Source organism: Glossina fuscipes, unplaced genomic scaffold (genome assembly GCF_014805625.2).
Source record: "Glossina fuscipes isolate IAEA_lab_2018 unplaced genomic scaffold, Yale_Gfus_2 1, whole genome shotgun sequence".
In the NCBI taxonomy this organism is placed as follows: domain Eukaryota; kingdom Metazoa; phylum Arthropoda; class Insecta; order Diptera; family Glossinidae; genus Glossina; species Glossina fuscipes.
In genome coordinates, this window is record NW_023998415.1 from 2,204,665 (window position 1) to 2,221,384 (window position 16,720).

At 33.2% G+C, this 16,720-nt stretch overlaps 2 protein-coding genes across 2 annotated transcripts in view; one reads left to right on the top strand and one right to left on the bottom strand.

Moving 5' to 3' along the window:
- Positions 1–5: 5 nt before the first annotated feature.
- The window catches only part of LOC119632118 (putative uncharacterized protein DDB_G0286901), a gene marked incomplete at its 3' end in the record, with an annotated part of 49,287 nt that continues 32,572 nt past the window's right edge, over positions 6–16,720 (bottom strand). Inside the window, exons 3-5 of the mRNA XM_038024882.1 lie at positions 6,960–7,114; positions 1,235–1,460; positions 6–277 (exon numbers count right to left, since the gene is read on the bottom strand). Coding sequence (XP_037880810.1) covers positions 6–277; positions 1,235–1,460; positions 6,960–7,114 — 653 coding nt within the window. The remainder of the gene's footprint in view (positions 278–1,234; positions 1,461–6,959; positions 7,115–16,720) is intronic.
- Positions 7,121–8,264, top strand: LOC119645238. The gene has a single exon (XM_038045330.1). It carries the CDS (start codon positions 7,510–7,512, stop codon positions 8,065–8,067), a length of 558 nt encoding a protein of 185 aa, XP_037901258.1. The 5' UTR covers positions 7,121–7,509; the 3' UTR covers positions 8,068–8,264.

The window sequence follows — 16,720 nt, forward strand, 5'->3', positions numbered from 1 at the left end:
AAAAAAAAAAAAAACAAAAATAAAACAACGTTCACCTCCTTTTCCAAATATCGCGCTCGCATTGCAATTTGATTCTCTTTTTGACGGCGTGCATCTCTTGAACGTTTGGCAGCAATATTATTCTTTCGGCGACGAGCCCAATATTTGTCATCTTTGAGTTCATCTGGAACAAATTGTTTACGTGATTTTTTGATCATGGGTTGCGGTTTGAGCTCTTCATCGGAAAATGCTCTAGTGCGCGGGTCAAAATCCCGCCCCGATGATGCAAAAGAAAATGCTGGAATATCAAATACTAAATGTTAACAATGTTTCACAAACTGTCCATTGTAAACTAAAACAAATTTGAAAACAAAAAAAAAAAAAAGAAAGCAAATTCAAAAAAAAAAAAAAAAAAAAAAAAATGAAAGAAATGAAAACATCCTAAGCCAGAAATTAAATATAGTAAATTTAAAACAAATTTTTAAAGCAAGATAAGAGACTACGCTCATTCGATAAACTAAGTATTTAGTTAGCATCAGCGCCCTCATTATCAAAATGCTGAGAACTTGAAATATGTTGTTTAAGCAACATTTGGCAAACTAAGCAAAGTGTTATGGACACAAATTTCTTCAATACTTTTTGAGAAATTTCTCACATTTTCCATATTAATGATTAACATTTAGCATTTGATAAGATACTTAATTGAATTACAAACTATTTGGCAAAAAAAAAAAAAAAATAAAATAAAAAATAAATAAATAAATAAACAATACCGCAAGTTAGTTGTAGGGTTTTACGAATTACTTTTTTTTTCCTTTACGTTAAATTCGTGTCCATACCATTTGTTTTGTGTGAGTGTTATGTAGGTAGGTCTTATTGCCCTCTTAAAATTTTAAGGCAAAAAATAAAACCATGTATATATATATATATATATATATATGTATATATTTAAATATAAATATATATGTATATATACATATAAATGTTTTAAATAATAACCAAACTTGTTTCCATAATCAAACGATATCAACATGTTTTTTTGAGAACGGCGGCAGGGACATATCGAACGAATTTTGTGAATTCAAAACATATAACTACAAGACGGACATAAATTTGATTGTTTCTCTCAAAACTTTTTTCACATTTCACATTTTCGCTGAAATGTTTCCGCAACAAAAATGTGTCGTCTTATAAATTTATGTCTTCAATTTGTCAATTTTCATGTGACAACACGTTGTTATCGATTATTACTCACTTGACTCAGCCGGTGATGGTGGATTTAAGGTATCCGGACTTATACAATCTGACGGTGATGGTGATCGTTCACGTTTTGTTGTTATATGTCCGAGACCTAACGACAGACCAGCTGCATGGCTCAGTGAATCCGAACGATGACTCAAACTACTTGAGTGTCCCAAATGAGTGCCGGGCAAGCCATCAGGTATATTATTCTCCGATAAGAATTCATCCAAATCGGCATACTATAATTAATTGATTTATTATATTAATGCTTTCGTTTTACTAAATATGAATCGCGCATTTTAAGTAATATATTTCAAGTCTTCTTTAGCTCATACTCATACACAACAACAAATCCACCAAATTACATTTATAAAGCATGTTTAATTGGAAATAAATGAAATAAAGCAAATGATTTCGATGAATTTTTTTTGCTGATTAGCACACATGAATAATAATTGGTATCCTCTTGGAAGGAAAACGAAGTTCGTCCGCTCAAATATACGATGAGAAATGTTTTCCCTTAAAACATTTAAGATCATTTAAGATCATTGGTTTTTAAAATCTTCTCAAAGCATTTTCAAAAACACAACATAGGAGGATTTCTCTGTATACAAAACATAGGTATGCCCCAAGATATATATATATATATATATGTTTATTCTTTTCCATTATTTTCTTTTTCAGTATGACCAATCATTCAGGGGATGTCGCCTATACGCGCATCACGACGATGAACAGAAAAAAGTGGCGAACGAGAAACAGAAAATGGTATATTCACTATCGCTCGAAACGAATACGGCTTCGACAGCATCGAGATTTGAATTTGCGAACGCCGACTTGATAAAAGCAACTTCTATCTACTCGGTTAGGCGACAGCTCCGCATTAACGGATAACATTATAATGAGAAACACTAATAGGACGAAGTCCACAATGTCTAAACATAGATCTATTTGTCATTTTTATTCTTTAGCAAGTGAAAACACAAAAGAATTTATTGGACTGATCCAAATGCTATAAATACCTAGAGGCTAACAATATAATACACACAAACACCCACACACGCACACACACGCACTCTGGCAGGGATTATACGAAATATTGGAGCGCCTGGAATTGGTCGATTTCAATTGATATTCAAACGGATGAGATGCGGAAAGGAGAGGTCCAAAAGACCGCCCTTAGGAAGGAGGAGCGCTTAACTTCATGTAAAAGATAAAAAGAAAAACATACCAATCTAGCAAAATGGACCAAACGACGGCATGGTAAGGCGAAATACTATCTCACGCAGGTCCTTACTGGTCATGGTTGCTTGATAGCTCTTGACGATGTACGAGCTATGTAGACACAGAAGAATATATGGAGGATGCGATATTCAATTGCCGAAAATTTTTGTCGTTTGATCGACGTAGGTGAACTTCAGGGTGCCTCTCCAGGTGGCTGGAGAGGCAGCGGGTGGAGAGAAAAGGTAGTGGAAATGGAAGGATCCACTACGGTCCCACCAGGCGTGTAGCACTAACTGTAAAAAGTCAATATTACCTAAGCGTGATCGATGAAGCGTGCATGTGGGGGCAGTTTAATCTCATAGTCGTCATGGGTGGCGAATCGTCCATGCTGTTGGCACCGGCCAGTAGCAAAAAGCAAAAGAAAAACACAAACGCTCAAAATTTTGTAAAGCGCATGTATTAACAATATAAGGACCTGAATTTTTCTGGTAACGTTTTTAGAAGACATATTGAAAGTTATTGAACTTATTGGCGAACTGAAATTACGCTTTGTAAAAATTTTCTTTATATTAAAATTCCATTTACATTATTATCGCGGCAGTACTTGCCTTAAGAGATAATGCTTTCTTTATTCTGTTTATTTTTGTTCTCTTAAATGGTTTCTTAAATACGATCTTGCGATTCAATTTCTCCAAATCAATTTAATATTTTGAAATACTATTACTTAGCGGTTCGTGTTGACAAATTTAAAAAAAGAAATAAGGCATCATTTGCAGGTTGGTCACCAAAATGGTCCGACGCAATCCATTTTGAGTAGAGTTTGTTCTTGGACCAAAACATGTCAGTCAACACGTTTTAAACTTTGTGATCTATAGACTGAAGATAAAAATACATGCACAGACGCGAAACAGATATACCGATAGATGGATGGACATATAAACTGACAAGCCAAAATTAGTTCAGAGGATGATTCGGATTGTGTCTGTTTCATAGGCTAATTGGTGGGCCTGGTTTAAGTCCTTCTGACTTTATATACAGCTTAACTTAATACGCAATCAATACAACCTGCCTTTCAAATTATATCGCCATTTGTCTGACATTTTTCTAATGGAAAGGTGCATGTCCCCGAACAGCGAAAATGAAATGCCTGAAGTGACCTTTTGCTGACCACACTTCGTTATCCTTTCAAATTGCGAACTACTTCGTTCAAGTTCGTAATTATGTGGATGTAATTATCTTCTATTAGGCACGGTCGAAGGGCAAATCGTATTTATGAGCGATTTTAATTAATTTTGGGCACCGATGTAAAAATCTCTTGAAATAACGTTTACTTTAAAAATTCTATCAACTTGTCAAGTCACTTTGAAGTTATATTGGTTATCGTAGCAATCGAAATATTATTTTTGAATATCTAGAAGTTATCAAAGAGGTGCTTGTCTATTTAATTCTCTAAATTTTATAAATTTTTTCATTTAAAACTCATAAAGTGACGAAAATACCACTGAGTATGAGTAAAATGAGGCACAACTACAATCAATTTTATTCCAGTTGCATATGCATTGAAGAAGACATTGGTTGTGCCGTTGGAAATACTGAAAACGATTTTTTGCTCTTTCATTTTAAAGTATCAAAGATGTTCTCGATCAAAATGTGTGCACACAACATACAGAAATTTCACTGATACTAATTCAGATTTTCTTCAAAGATTGATTTAAATTTTTCTTGGGCCTAATTTAAAAAAGAGAATTATATATAGCATCCGAAAACTTTTTTATAGAATTTGTTTAGTTACTGTCACAAGTAATTTTAAAAAGTTTTATTTACAATTTTGTTTGCAGAGTGCGAGACGAAGCATAATATTTGAAGCAACATTTCAATCGAAATCATTCACCGGAAACAAAGGTAATCCTTGGTTTTAACGCATATTTTGCATTTTTGCATTTTCTTTTTGAAATGTTGCTGCAAAAGAAAATGTGCAAATTAAAATGAAACGTTTTGTGATGAAAAGAAAAGCAAACGCATGTATCTAAACATGTACAAATATAAAAAATGCATTTCAGCAGCACTACAAAAGCAATCTACACCTTCAGGCATTCACTCGTTTCTGGTGACGTAAAAACGTATATTTATAAGATGGAGCGTTTTGGTAGCAGTAGTTCAAACAAAAAAAAAAATCATCTAATCTACGATTCAGTTTAACAGTCTGTTTAGAAGAAGGAACGTTTTCACTACAGTAACGTATCAAGGAAAAGATCCGCTAAAGATATCTACGCAAAATTAGGTATATGCAATGTATCTGCATACATATCTGTACATATTCGTTAATTATATACTGGCAAGCAATAGTTATCTGCACATGCCAGTATCAATCTAATATATTCGTTTAGCTTCCGTTCGATATATGTAGAGAAACAATTTTAATTAGTAAACATTGCACATCCTTATGGGAATAATAAAATGGTCAAGTGGTTATAATCTGTCTTATGTCAGCGGCCGCTTAACTCTATCTCAGGCAAATTCGCAAAGATTATCTCCTCCATCTGAACGCAACAAAATTTGCGACGATTTAGGAACGTGTGGAATATAATTCTAACTCAAAGTAAATTTTCGCGAGAACATTGACGTATTGCTTTGTGTATGTCTAACACAAGTTTCGTAGACATTTCGGCCTTGCATATATTATACATCTCGATACGTACGTAAACAAAAGTCACTAATCTATTCTCAAAAAGGATCTGTTCACAGAAGAATAATTAATTGTCTTTGTGTTCATTTTTGACTCATTTTCAAAGCGTAATAACTCTCCATCTTATGCACTTACGTTTTCGCATGATATTCGTTTAGTTTGTGCGTGTGAATGCGTGCGTACGCTTGTGTATGTGTGTTTGTGTGTATGTGACTGCTAAGTGAAGTGGAAATTGGAATTTTCTAAACACGCTATTGACCGGCACCAATAGCATACACGGTTTGCCATCCGCGCTGCCCAGGTATTAATCTATTCGCACACAGACTTCATCGACCACCCGCGGAGCGAACGGTAAGCATTACGGGACATTGTCTAGAACACTAGAGCATTTTTCCCGACGAAATCTTCCTTATGATGTGATTACCACTGCCTCTTCATCTATTTGCTACTTGACAGCAGCCACGACAGCTATGACATGACAAAATGAATAATCGAGTGATTCTTAGTTAGTCACATGATGTTCGAGAGGAATTTCGTTATCGCTTTCATACGCCAACATACGCTTCGAAAGATAGTTCTTTATAAAAGCGAGTATACACTTTGGATCCTGAAAGTAAAGCTGCCGTCCGCCCAACGACAGTGCAGCATCCCTTATACTGCCCTTTTAGAACTGGCGTCTAATGCTAGTTCCATCACATGCTTAATAACTCCAGACCGTGATTTACTAAAACCGTTTGGATTATCCGAAGCGTCCCTCTTTGCCAAATCTGTTCATCGACCTGGTAGACCGATACAGAAATGGTCCGAATAGTGTCTTACTTGTTTTCAACATAAGCTTTTTTATTTTCTATTTATCACGAAATTGTTGAAGCACCTTAGCGAAAATTTTTGCTCTTCTTCAGATCGCTGCGGTTAGCGCCGTATTTAAAATTCCCCGCGAGTCAGGAGCCTTTGTAACTATTGGCAGTAGGCCGTTTCCATAGTGATTACTAAGAGTGAGTCAGCTTCTTTGCTCTTGAAGCCCACAGTAAAAGAAGGCGGTCTCTGTGAGAATAGTTTTGAGACTATTCCTTAAGATATATATATATTTTTTTTGCTTCGGGACAAGGTATATGCCTTTCTTCAGCGTTAAAAACCATTTCTGGATAAATACGATGGAATATTTTTTCTCTGCTTATTCTTATCATTTTCTTTACAGAATTTTTTCAAGTCGCTGAGGCGATATCTATAAAGAGTGAAATGATTAATGAAGCATTGGCAGGATCAATAGGTCGCTGTCTTTAGACAGTCTTTTTGGCCGGCATGCCTCAGTCAGGGGTCCTTTTATCTTAAACGCGTCTTCTATCACATTAAGGTTGTTCTCATCGAAGGTTCGGTGAACTGATATCACCTCTGTTGGAGTCCGCCAATAGGACATCACTGATCGGTTTTAAGCTTCAAGACACGATCTTTTGCATTGCTAACTTTGCTATCACATTCGATTGCTAAGGCATTAAAATCTTTTGCAATTATGATTGGAGATTCGTCGAGAGATCCGATCTTGATTTTATTGGTCTCGTGAAGTGCAGTCGTATTTTCAACGACCAAATGAATATAGGTAGGTAGATGGGTATATATGTGTATATATATGTATGTATGTATGTATGTATGTGTAGATGTATAAATAAGTAAATAAATATATGTGCGTGGGCTTGTGTCTGTGTGTATGTTGTTTATAAAATGTACTTGTACTATATCTCTCGTTGTTGAATGTATTATAAGTATATGTAAACATTTACAAATGAACACTTGACGCAGCCACTACAAGGCGATTGATGACGATACTAACTTGTGTTACCTTAAGGTCAGCATCGTAGGGCAGAGTTTTCTCCCATAAATTTGGGCCCAAAAAGGCAGTTTGAGCCTCAACATTCCAGAGATCACCTTCTTCTTTGTATTTATCATCGGGACAAATGACTTCTTTGCTATTCGATGTGGATTTACCTGCAAATAATAAAAGCAAATTTTTTTTCTATTAGAGGAAATTTCAAACACATTATGTTCATTTAAAAAGTTTACTATGACTTTATGCAGTTTATGAAACCGAAGGCAGTCATGAATTTTACTTCAAATTGAGTTAAACAAAAAAAAAAAAAAAAAAAAAAAAAAATCGTAATAATCAGTATCTGCTTATTCCATAAAAGAAAATATTCAGAACGGAAAAGTATTACTGCGGGAATCTAGCGGTAAATTTTACATCTAAATTAAATCAATTGCAGTGAACTGTCTAATAAAAATAAAAAACGAAAAATAAACTAGAAACGACCCGATTGATTTTCAATTTTCAAAAAAAATATAAGAAAAAAGAAGACATTTAGCCGCAAAACCGCTATAGGAGGATGTCAGCAGCTTGTATTTTCAGCCTGAAATTAAATAAATTATGGAAGATTCGGTCCAGTCCCTTGTTGTTCAAGAAAAATATAACAATCACCCGCAATTATAATACAATTAAAAGGGATTTATTCGGCCCGATCAACCCCATAGAGATGAAGAAACTTTTTCAGGAGGCATTACAAAAAAATTCTAAAGAAGAAGCAACGAATTTGAGCCCCAATTTTCGCATGAATTCACCGCTGATGACTGCATACTTCCCATTTATATATAAGCGTATAATTGGCAGCGAAGGTGGCATTATTGTTCCAGAGGTGCGTTCTTTAAGCTCAATTTTCTTTATTCAGCCTCCGCAAAAAGCTTTTACTTCTTTATTGGGAGAAAATATTTATGAAAAAAATGACGGAAATACAAACGATATAGATTTTAACGAATGGTTTAACGTTGCTGACACACCCATGACGTTCGATTTTCCCGAAATTCGCCACGACTCAGTGGGCGGGCCTGAAAATTGCCCAGCGGCTTCGGAAGAAACTTTAATACGAAAGAAAAACCAAAAGACATAAGCAAATCATATCATGCATTATTCACTTCATGCATCACTGATGACCGCTCTGAACGGACACCGATGCCTCCTCAATATATTTTAATCATTTTATTGATATTCGCTATTCTATTTTCAATCAAGATTTACGTAACTTTTTAGCTCATTAACGAAACGATATTTACGTTTTCGCATTAAAATTTTTACAATTATATATATATATATATATATGTATATATATATATATACATGTATGTACATCTATATATAGATATACATATTATAGATATGTATATATATATATGTGTGTGTGTGTGCATGCATATATTTGAATACAAAGATATATATATATATATATATATATATATGTTTATTTTATAAGTACACATATACATGTATGATAAAATTCATATATGTGAGTATGTATATATATGTATATATATATATATATTTATATATGCAGGTAACATATATAAATGAGTGCGTGTGTGCGAATATTATACATATATGTTTTGTATTTGAAATGCCTGTATATACCTTTTAGATTATAATAATTACATCATATCCTAATCTAAGAATCGGATTCCAATCATTTACTTTTGCAAAATTTTATAAAAAAATTCAAAAATTTTCGTCGTGAAAAAGCAATCAATAAATTCTCTAGTTTTTCTCACTAGAGGCAACGAACACACGTGGTTTTAATATCTCGTATTTTCATTGGCTTCTTCTTTTTGGTGGGATCGTGGCTAGAGCCACGAGTGCACTACTGCAAGCTGGACGTGGGAATTGCGTTATTCAGATAATTGTGTTATAATCATCAAGTAAGAAACACTCGACGTTCGATTCAAACTTTTTTCACTATATATTCGACTGTTTGCTTGTCCGTAAAATTTCGAACGCAAATTTTCGTTACATGAGGTTACATAAAATTGAACAACATGATAAAAGAAAAAAAAAAAACATACAAAAATTTGTTGAAACAAATGAAAAGCGGAAGACATTTTCGTTTAGTTGTGTGCAATGAATAAATAGAATGGATTTTTATTCGGCTTTTGTGATCAATCAACGCCCAATTCCTTGCGATCAATTTTTTTGCAATAGGTTTTATGGTTTGCGAGCATATATGTCAAATATTGCATAATAAGTGAAAGATGAAATTTTCGTCGACTATTTAAGATCCCGTATTGGTCACATATGGGAGGAAGTCAAGACAATTATTTTATATATATGTGGGCAATATCTATCACAACAATTCTCACACTGTTTACGGGCTTTGCATGCATAGGCATATTATCACCAGTGTGAAGTGTACCTTAGGTGTGCGCACATTAGAGACAAGGTTACATATAAATAGACGATAGAGATAGAGATACAGGATAGAGTGGAATAACAATAACAATAATTTCACAATTTTGGACGAGTGCCGATAAGCCTTTTTGCATTTTCAAGGTATGTAAATGTATAATATGTGCAGGAATGTATTTATTTAAAATAGTTTTATTGAAAATTATGAAAAAAACTTTTCGTCCTTGAAAACGGCTTAGAAAGAAAACAATCATGTAACAATTTGATGATACGATTTACATTCGTTTTGAAGTTTGCGTTGCGACGCCATGAGCCTCTGCTATACAGCTGCTATACGCCTCGCAGACTATTTTGATTGTCTATTCTTGCCGTTTCTCCATTACTTGTGAATTTGTTTTGAAAAATTATGAAACAACGAATAGCAGAAGCATCTATAGTCTCATTTTTCCTTTTATCATTTTATTCGCTATGCTTAAGGAAGTATCAATTAATCCTGTTCGTAACCAAAGTGCAGATTGTCAACTTCGCACTGTTTCAACTTGCCATTGAAGGAAAGCAAAGATTGCTTATAATATTTATGGTATATTTATCAATGCAGTCGTTGGCATTATAGATTGCGACTATTACTGAAATTTTTTAATTCTTTTGAATACTTTGAGATGGAAACTCCTTCAATAAAATATTTTCCTATGTACACTAAGAGAATAGCAAGCACGCTAATTGTAATCTGAAGCAATTGGAAAATTTCATTTCTTCTCAACAGATGGCAATATTTTGGTAACACCAGCCAGCAGTACTTGCAGTGCGCTGGCAAAATGATAGCCCGCATCAATTATTTAAATCAAACATTTTGATATTTGTTAATTCACTTGAAAGTGTGTGTGTGTGTTTTGAAAGTGAGCAAAAATTTGCAAAAAAAAATTCGCTATATTCTATAATAATATTTCGGCTAAAGGCAGCAACGCGCGGTTCAGAGGCTTGAGAAAAAATTCGTGATATTGCTTAATAAAAGTCTATGGCACACACAAATTTTTCTCCCTTTGTCACTTCACAAATTTCGACATTAGAGACGCGCGGCCTGCTCTGGACGATTGAAACGATAACTTTCATGAAAGTCCTTAAAAAAATTCAGTTTGAAGGAGATTGGCACTATTCATTTTCTGTTATTCCTATCGAATATTAAACATTGGTTACGACATGAACCACGAAATTACGCACTCCTTCGATGAATATCAATGAATACTTTCCGAAACAGATGCATTAAACTGAACGTTTGAGAACATTTCCTATTCATCCGTTCATTAATCGCTCTAGGTGTCTACCTATTTAATAGTCCTGGCATTCATCTACCTATCTTAAGGTCTATTCGTCCGCGTATGTATATGCTTGCTTCTGCCATCTGCCATTTAATCACATTATCGGCCTGTGTTGTTAATCTGCGAGCTATGAGTTAATATACATCTTGATCTGTGATATGGGGTACAAGGCTGGTGAACATGGTGGAATTAAGCCTTTACAGAAACAATTGCAATGCAATTGAATAGCTCTCTTTCTGCCTGTCCGTCCGTCCTTCCGTGCAGATTCAATCGTCCTAAACTTTATCAATCTGACCATAATAATGTTTATCCTTTCGTTCACCTGGTCACCGGACAGTCTATCCCTCTATCGGTGCACTCATATAATCATCAGCCATCTGCTTTTCAATTCTTCTACTTTAACGTTGATTGGTTAACCTATCCATCCGCACGTGTATCTCTGTATTCGTTTGCTTAAATATTTGAAATTTACTAATGGATAAGCATTTATAGATGGCCATAAGTCGCATAATCACGTCAACACTATTGTTTCATTATTTACGCTAAGAAAATGAGCATGAAGAGCTTAGATTCGCTTTATATCTATATACGCTTCAAGGCTGAGATAGGCAAATTGCTAAGAGTCTTCCTGGTTTTTCATACAATTTAAGAAAGAATGTCGGTAGTAATAATCACTTGATTGCAGGCATGTGCTGGAATATGTCTTTTTTTTTTTTTTTTTGCTTTTTTTTGCTTTTTTACAACGCTACGACACTTAACGCGTTTTAAAATTAAACACAAAAAGCCCTCCATATTTACTCACTTTAATTCTGTAATTTCTTTTTGTTTTTCTTTTTACAAATTTCTGTATTTCGACTGATATTAGTTTTTTGTTGTTCTCGTTAATATTTTAGTATTCTTTGCTTAATTTTTTAGTTTACATTGTAAAAAGTGTACGGCTTGTCGTTCTTTTTTTTTTTTTATTTACTTGTTTTTATTTTTCACTTCACTATTGAGAAATGATGGGAATGCTAATAGCGTTGTACCGTTCGTAGTTAAGTAATGGAAAAGGGAAATGGCTTTCTTCTTTTTTTTTTTTTTTTGGGTGGACAAAATCCTGATCGCCATGTTGTAGTCCTATTTGCATGTTTTTGTTTTTTTTTTTCTTTTTGTAATTTCCGCCTTAGTATGATTTAAGAAAAATGTAGATATTAATTAAAAAATTTGCACGTTTGTCATTAACAGCTTTATTTTGAGGTTATGATCCCTAAGTCACAAGTTATCACAGAGAAGAAGAAGAATGCATTTTATTGCTACAGTTTTTGTGATTTTGGTCTTTCGGGGTGCGAGTGATAATAAAACCCTTACAATAGATTGTTAAGTCACGAAACCATAAACCAAGACATGCCTGGTACTTTGAGACGTCTCGGACGACGCGAGCGTAAAAATGTTGTATTATTCTTGGTACAAAATGAACTCGACTTTCTTGTAAAATTGCATGCCCGGTCAATACAATAAGAAATAGATCGAATTTTTGGAAAAACAAAAAAAAGTTCCACATATATAAAATAATTTTTATGAAAATGCTTTCGAACCAAGTTGCGACAAGCAAATTTAGGATTTCCTTATATATATATATATACGTTTCTTAAATGGTTGGGTATTCAAGATTCATTCATTCCGTGTAAAGCTTTCTTACTATTTTTTTTTTTTAATTTTTCTTTTTACTTTTTTTTTAATTACTTTATTATTATTGTTATTAGTGTTACAATATTTTGTTTTCAAGTACTGACTGGCGACTTGATAACAAACGCATACACATACATGTAAATATACATATACGTACATACGCTCAGTCTAACTGTACATTTTTTACACATTGTTTTTTTTTTTTTTTTTTTTCTCTTTTTGTCTAAATTACAACTGATTAAACATTTAGCACTTGTTTGTTAAGCACGTGTAAGGAAATCTTCTAATATTTACAAGGCAGTGCAACGTTTTCGCTATGTGTGTATACACACATAAGTGTAAATATCTGAATCGTTAATATTTTGTACAAGAAATCTATTACGTATTTCTTAAGAATATTACACTTTTTCATATATTATTACCTTTAATATACTTTTATTATATATATCTTATTGTTTATTTATTTATTTTAATTTTACATATCTGTGTATATATGCATGTATATACATATATATATATATATACTTTTCTTTTTTTCATTAGTTGAAAGTTTGTATCGCAAATTATGTAACTCTCAACTAAGTATATATATGAGTGTATTTGTTTTTCTACTTTTAAACGTAAACTATTATTATTTTGATGACAATTAAATTAAGATTTAAACTTAAGAGTTGTTATATGTACACATTGTTTCTTATCTAAAAATTTAATTGTATACCGGTTATAACTGCTGTTACATATATTCAAGTATAAAAAATTAATTTTTTTTTTTTTTTTTTTGCTTTAAGCTAAATATAACCTTCTCTTTATTATTGCAGTTTTATTATTATTATTATGTGTAATTCAAGAACTCATCATTTATTAGATCCATTTAATGATAATCATATGTTTTTCCTTCTGCTCTACAAAATGAAATAAAAAGATGTAACAGGAGTGCAATAGAAATTGCAAAGCTATTTTTAATAATGTTGAGCACATCAGATGAATGATCAAAATCGAACCGAACTTTTACAAAATTTTTATTACTCACTCTTAAATCTTAAGGTGACCTTTCAACCCATATTGGTCGTCGCTTGTTGCATCATTTTCGTAAACAATAATGTAAGATTTTTAACTTTGTCTGGTTAACGTCCACAAATACATATCATAGATAGTATTAAATTTGATTAAGCTGCGTCTGTCCGTCCATCTGACTGATTTACCACGTATCATCGCAAACGTTTGTACGCATTTTGTCGCAAAAATTTACATAGACCGCACAAGTTTGGCATGTGTCTTCTTAAGTAATGACCCGGGATTGAGGAAAACGGGCGCAATTCGCTTACAATACATAAAATCCCTAACATTTATTAATCTAAAATCTATAGTAGATTGTCATGTAGAACAAGTACGTAGGTGTGTAGAAATAGATGCGCAACAAATTGAAGACATTCACACTAAGGAATAATTTTCACCCTTACCATTAATAAAATTTTGGGTATCATATCGTTTTGTTTGTTTTACATAAAATGGATCTGTGTCCCTACGTTAAGAGCACTTTCAGCTTTTTCTCTATTTTACAAAACAAAAACAAAGCTAATAACGCCATCTATTGACATATAACAGTTTGCCGTTAGAATTAATCGTTGAATTGTCAAATTATTATAGGTTTTGTCGCTTTGTCAAGGAAACAATGGATTACAATATGAGTTATGCGCATTTAAGTCTCAAAAATAATAAAAAAATCAAAGAAGAAAAACACGTAGCAGCCGTATGATAACACGCAACAAATAGTGAAACGTGTATTTAAATAAAAGTAATGAAGAAGTATGAAGAGGAAATAAAATAAAACAAAACAAGTAAGAACGTTATAAGCGGGCAAGGTCGATCATTAGATACCTTGCACCAATTCGCTTAGTACAATTATTCGTTTATTTTCATAATAATACACAACAAGTCATGCATTACTTTCGTGGCAAGGCATACTTGTTATGAAAGCCCGCTTATTGGAGAATGCTCGAAAACCAAAATTAACTTGTGTTTGAATTTTATTATTTTTTCAATTGTTTTTATCATGAAATGCGACATATTAGATTTAGTCGCCATACAAAGGCTTATTTTTTTTATAAAATCGGCTTAAGAAATAAGATTATGTGAATCCAATTCATTATAGTTAACTTTTTCGTTTGATTGCTATTATGTATTAATTTTTTGATCACATAAATATTAAAAATTCAAACCTCTTCTAAAGTTCTTACTACTCACGCGAATCCTTTTTCATCAAAATATTGTAAAAATTATACCTTTCTTGCACCTACTGTCTTATATTTGATGAGAATTCTTATATGTGGTAAAGTCCAAAAATTTTACCTATGTGGTCCGAATTCGGTCTTGATCTTGATTTCCCTCTCAGATAACTTATTATAGGCCGAAAAAGAGTCAGTTTTCGTAGGAATGCTTATTTGAGAGTGGGTTCAAAAGGCTGGCCCACTGGGTCCGAAATTCTTACGGTAATTTAGAATGTCGAAATACTACTAATAAGTGATGCTAGTCGAGAGATTTTCAAAAATGCGCAATTTTTTTTTCATATAATGAATTTTCAAAATAAGACGTTATACGGAAAGTGTTCGAAAAAGTGGCCCGATCCAATCCATTTTCCATAGGATTGGTTGCAAGAATGTTTGTGTAGAAGGTGGTTTCAAAATTGGTTAAATTCGATCCATATTTTTTATATTTATTTCATATTCCACATTACGACCTTGTATCGACCTTTGCCAAAAAAAATTGAAAATTCGAAACTTTTTCTATAAGGACTTCCTGAAAATCGAGGCTTTTTAAGAAGAGTGGTCGGTCATGCATGGTTCATAACATGTCAGTATAACAAATTAAACACATGTCGGAGAGATAGACCAACGCACAGACATACGCGCTTATATTGATTCAGGAAATTATTTCGAATCGATCGTTCCAATAAAAGGTGAGTAAATTTTAAATACTTCTGTTACGTGTTACATACGTGCGCATAAGCTTAATACACGCACTACTAAAAATAGTGTAGTAAACGTGTAACGTAAACTATAATCGGCAAAGAACTTCGTGTTCACACTATACTTCTCCCACTTGGCACAGCGTGTAATTAACGACAGATGATTCGCTAAACTTTTACGACAAGAAAAAAATATTAAATTTGGTTGTTCGGTGGGTAAAACTATTACGCAATTATTTGAATTAACGAAGAAGATCTTGACATGACGAATTGAACTTGGCAAAAGTAAAGTTTACTTGTTCGCCTGTGCACGTAAGGCGTATACGGGATTTAGGCGCAGTTGTGATGTTTTGAGAGATGACTTACGCAAACCGTTAACAGTAAAAGGGAAAACAAACGCGGTGACGTGGTTGACGAGGTAAGCAAAATGGTTGTCTACAGTTGAGGAATTAAATTAGAAAAAGACTATATAACACGATCTTCTGATAAATGACTTGAACAGAGAAAAAATCAATACTCGGTTTGTCCCTTTCATCGGAAAAGGGCACCAATGAAATGTGTGTGAAAGCCGTCAGCATATTCACCGTATTCTTCGTACAGTGACTATTCGCTTTTCGTGAAAGTGAAGAAACCGTAACGAAAATAATTGAGATGATTCCGAAAAGTTATATAAAAAAAATGTAACGTGACGGACGCTGCACTAATCCGGCATTCGTCATGCATTTTACTTAAGAAGTAATAATATTGATTAACTAGGATTTTTGGTAATTTAAAAATTTCCTTTATTTTTTTCGACAGACAATATTTATGATAAGGGTCGACTTTCCAGCATTTCGATAAAAGACCACTTACAGCCAGATGAACAAACAAACGGACATGATTAACTCAATTCTAATATTTACGTTAAGCACATAAGCTTGTGCTCGTATAAAGCCACTCCTCGATTTTGGGTGTATGGAGTAAATGAAAATGCCCAGCAATTAAATTATGTCAATTAGAAGTAACATTTTCGATGAGCTAGTTTGTTAGTACTTGACGCTAATTTGTCTATGAGATTTGATAATAAAGAAGAGCAAAAATCATTTCATCATTTTATATTTTATAATAACAAAAATGATAAGCTAAATGTGAAAGTCTCATCTGGAAATTTTCTTAACAGCAATTCAGTTAAAAAAAACATTGTTAGAAGAAGTGCTTTATTTACTTATTTTCGATTGGTAAGAGAACATTTAACCTTAAATGCAATCGTTTGAATAAATTGTAATCATTCATATCTTTCGCGGAGTTTTCCATGCACACTTCAGCGAAATTGAACCGTTTACTAAGCATCTAATATAAGCTCTGAGTTAGATAAGAGAGATAAGTGCCTTAGAATTTATATCCATCCGACAAGGATCAGCGAGCTTTGTACACGAAACTTC